The sequence below is a fragment of the Rhea americana genome, unplaced genomic scaffold (assembly GCF_003343005.1).
Source record: "Rhea americana isolate MKP2758 unplaced genomic scaffold, rheAme1 scaffold_775, whole genome shotgun sequence".
Lineage (NCBI taxonomy): Eukaryota > Metazoa > Chordata > Aves > Rheiformes > Rheidae > Rhea > Rhea americana.
In genome coordinates, this window is record NW_028186951.1 from 6,068 (window position 1) to 10,353 (window position 4,286).

At 61.7% G+C, this 4,286-nt stretch overlaps 1 protein-coding gene across 1 annotated transcript in view; it reads right to left on the bottom strand.

Moving 5' to 3' along the window:
• Positions 1-4,286, bottom strand: part of PAK4 (p21 (RAC1) activated kinase 4) — a 23,213-nt gene that overhangs the window by 5,721 nt on the left and 13,206 nt on the right. Inside the window, exons 2-3 of the mRNA XM_085322458.1 lie at positions 2,370-2,593; positions 20-684 (exon numbers count right to left, since the gene is read on the bottom strand). Coding sequence (XP_085178584.1) covers positions 20-684; positions 2,370-2,573 — 869 coding nt within the window. The 5' untranslated portion in view covers positions 2,574-2,593. The remainder of the gene's footprint in view (positions 1-19; positions 685-2,369; positions 2,594-4,286) is intronic.

Here is a 4,286-nt window from a genome sequence, read left to right on the forward strand (position 1 = left end):
GGCCCGTGGCGCCCCAGGCCAGGGGGTTACCTGCGAACCAGCGGCCCTGACGGCATCGCTCTCGGCCCGCGGGTAGGTATTGAAAGGCCGTCCGGTCTGCTGAGCCGTTTTCATCACCCCTTCGGACACGGGGATGTGAGGAGTCCGGATGCTGGGTCCGGAGAGCGGCCGTTTGTCGCGGGGCGACTGCGGGCAGCTCTCGCCGCCGTAGCTGGATTTGGGTCTCTTGTCGGAGGCGTCGGGGCGCTCGCGGCGCACCACGCCGTCGGCCGGCTCGCCGTCGCGCTCCGCCGCCCGCCCTTTGCCGTCGCCGGCGGGTTTGGCGTAGGCGGGAGGGGGCGGCCGGCCGCCGGGAGCCGCTTTGCCGCCCGCTCGTTGCCCGCGGGGCTGCTGCCGCTGCTCGTCCCCGTCGCCGGTTTTCTCCTTGCCCTGCTCCGACTCGCCGCTCTTGACGCCGGGACGGTTTTTCTCCTTGTTCCTTCCGCCGACGGCCGCTTCGGGAGGTCGGTTTTTAGCCGGGCCCTCGGAGAGGCCGTTCTCCTGGTAGAGGCGGTCGCGGCGAGGCGGCAAGGGGGGGCTGTCCCTGCGCAGAGAATTGGAACGGGACACGGACATGTTCTCAAACTCGTCCAGCAGCCAGGCCAGGGAGCCGTCCTTGGCGGCTTTGCTCCCCCGAACGATGGTCTTTGCGCAGGACACGGGACGGGAGGCGGACAGGAACAGAAAGAGAACAAAAAAAAGAAAGAAAAAAAAAGGGAAACAAAACAATAAAAATAAAAATAAAAAAAATGAAATGTCTGGTGGTGACAGGGACACGGTGGCGGGGTGGGGGGGGAGGAGGGGGAAGGTTCGGCTCGCACGGACGTGACGCCGGCACGGCGCTCGCTCGGCTTCGGCGGCTCCTAAACCTCGCGGCTTTTCCGCGCGCCGCCCCGGGAAAGGAGCCGGCGGCTCCGCTCGTCGCCCAGCTCGTCCGGACGCGGCGGATTCGGCGCCGCGCCGCCTCCTCCGGAAAAACCTGGGGATGCTTTTTAACCGGAGGGATCCGGCGCGAGAGCCGGCTCCCTCCGAAAGGCGACGGATCCCGGGCATCTCCTCGGACGTCGCGACGGCAGCTTTTCCCGTCGGAAAAAACGATCCCTCTCCCGGCTAAACGACTTCCCCAGACCGCGAGCGATCGGCCCTGGAGCTTCCGCTCGAGGGACTTGGCCGGTGGCTCCGTTTTGCCGCAAATTTAAATTATTAGCGACTGCACGGAGGCAGCAGGTTTCTCCACCAGGACGGAGAGAGGAAAAAACTCCCGGCGCGGCATCGCCTTCTCCAGGCAGGAGGAGAAAGGGAGCCCCAAACTTCGGCACGGCTCCGGAGCAGAGCGCCAGCGTCGCGCCCGGCCCTGCAAAGCGCCAGGAAAGTTTTAATTTAACTCTTGCAACGGGGCGAAGCCGCGGTCGGATCCCTGCGGCAGCAGCGAGCCGCGTCCGAAAGCGGCCGGCGGAGAAGCGCAAGGGAGCGACAAAAGAGCGAAATAAAACAAATAAATAAAATAAAACAAACAAGCCTCGYGCCTAAAATTGCAATAAATAACCCCGAGTGCTGGGGAAAAGCAGCCGGCGCAAATAGCCCCGATTCGGCCCTGCCAGGCTGCGCACCCCAAGCGGGGAGCTGCGGCTTCCCCCCGGCTCCCAGCCGCGGCACGGAGGGATTTGCACCGGCTCCCGCTTTTGCGCCTTCTCCCGCCRTCTCAGCTCTTCCCCTCGGCAATAATTACAAAGCAAGAGGGATGCTAAAAGCTGGATCCGTTTCCTCTCCTTTTTGGGGGTAAATCTTTATTTTTAGCCGGGCCGGCGCGAGGCAAAGGAGGTCGGAGTGTTTTCGGGAGCGTCCCCCACGAAACAAGAGCCCCAGGCGCTCCGCGCGGCGCCTAAACGCGGACACGACTCGCTCTGCCTCCTCGTCRCGCGTTATCTTCGCCCTCGGCTGATCTTTCTGACCGCCGTCACGGCAGAGCCGCGCGGAGCAGCTCGGCGCGGGGCGAGCGAGCTCCGACTGCTGGTTTTCTCTATTTATATCCACCCCCCGTTCCCGGTCCGTTCCTCCTCCTCCTCTCTCCGGAGCCAGATGCTTCGAGGCACGGGTTATTCCCGGAGAGGGGAAAAGAGGGCGAAAATCTTCCCCCYTCCCCCCCAAACCAACCCTGAGGTTATCCCAGCCCGGCTTTTCTCGCCGAGCGGCTGCAGCGCTCACGGCCCCACGCGGAGCAGGCGCCTCCGGACCCACCCGCGCTCGCCGCGAGGGCAGAAAGCAGCTCCCCCCCCCCCAAAATCCTGACCCCGTCCCGGCTCCCCGGCAGCTCCGGCCGAGCCGCCTACCTTCTGCGAGCCGTGCTGGATGGCGGTGATGCAGCCGGGGTCCACCAGCGGCTTGGGCCGCTTGGCCGACTCCTCGATGATGCCCTGCCATTGCCGCGGCAGCCCGGTGAACTTCTGCTCCTGCTGGTCGTAGCCGGTGTGGACGCGGTGCTCGAAGTTGGAGGGGGCGGAGATCTCGATGCGCTTCTTCTTCTTGCTGAACATGGCGAGATCGGCTAGAAGACCTGGGGGACAAAAAGAGAAGGGCAAAAAAAAAAAAAAAAAGGAAAAAATGAAGCAAAATGAAGCGGGGAGGAGGAGGAGGGAGAGGAAGGCATCACCCCGGGGACGGCGGCGAGCCGTAAAACGCATCTCCCCAGCCGTAAGGACTGACCTTCTTCTCTGCTAAAAGAATTAACTCGCCGCACGTCAGCTGCCGCGCCAAAAAGGAAACACCTTTAGCCTCCACGAGCCCAGCGCAGACGCGAACCTCGTTACGCAGCCCTTGAGCCCGGCCGTCCTCCGYTCGGGTTTCTTGGTTTTTCTAATTTCACGGGTGGGTTTGCAATCCCCCAGCCGCGACAGGGCCCCGAGGGCGGCCGGTCCGGGGGAATTAACTGCAAAGCGAGGGGAAGCATTGGCTTTTTTTTTTATTATTATTTCTTCTTTTTTTTCTCCTTTTTTCAGGCGCCTTCGACGCTTTTAAAAGCTTTCCCAACCGAGCTGCTGCCTCTCGGTCGCCGACCGTCCTCTCAGCCCTGCTTTCTGCGCTCGGCATCTTKGCTCTTCTGCCTCAAACGTCCCGTCGGCTGCTTTAAAACCGACCCGGTTTTAAAGGYGAGAAATCCCAGAAGCTGCCCAACGGCTCCTTCTCCCCTCCGCGACGATCCTGCTTCCTCTCCGGAATCTGCGCTGCGTTCGTTTTGCTTCCGAGAGCAACGGATCAAAAAGAGCAGAGGGAAAAACCTCCCCCCCCCCCACCTGCAAAATTCCCTCTGCTTTCCAAGGAGGAATGAGGAACGGCAGCAGCAGCGGAAAAACCAGTTCTGTGGGTTTTTCTGTGTTAGTAAAGCGGCGTGGAGGAGTCCTGTGCCGCTCCCAGCCCGGATATCAGGAGAGTAAAACAAACCGGAGGTTTTCGGCCGCTCTTCAAGGCTTCTTTAACCCCTTTTGCAGCTCGGATTTCAGGAGGAGCGCGGGAACGGCGCGACCCGTCCTTCGGGAAGAGCTCGCCGCGGCCGATCGATCGCCGTCGGAGGGAGCCCGTTCGAGCGCGCACTTTTATCCCGCTCTCCCTCCTCGATCGGATCGACGCTTCCCTCCTCCTCCTCCTACCTAACGCGCCRGGGCCGGTTTCACGTTTCCTCCTCGCTGGGGTTTAAATATCCGCGGTACCTTGGCGGCTCTCGCTCCGCAGCCGGCTCCTTCCCCACCTGCTGCGCCCCGGGGGCAAAAGCGGCTCGGAAATCGCAGCCGGGTTTCCCTCGACGCCTCCTTTAAAGCAGCTTTTTTTTTTTCCCCCACCCGAAAAGCGGGTGCGGAGAAAACCGAGCGGGAGAAACTCGCCGCTCCCCCGATTACGGGAGAGGGAAAGCTCCGGTTTCGGATAACCCGGAGCCAAAAGGTGCCTCTCGCGGGAGGGAGGAACGGGTTAACGCCTGCGCCCCGGCGCCGCCGGATCCCGGGCTGCTGCTGCGGCGCTGCACATTCCAGCGCCGCCGTCCTCACCCGGCTCCCGTTCCCTTTATCTCCGCTTCGTTTAATTAGTCAGCCATTAACTAACGCTTTTAGCGGCTCCGGATAAGCAAAATAGGGCAGAACGCTCCCCGCTGCTGATACAGGCCCAGAAGTTACTTTAGCGCCGGCTAGGAATTTCCAAGCACCAATAAAAAAGAAATAAATATCTAATAAAAGGGGAAAAAAAAAAAAAAAAGCGAC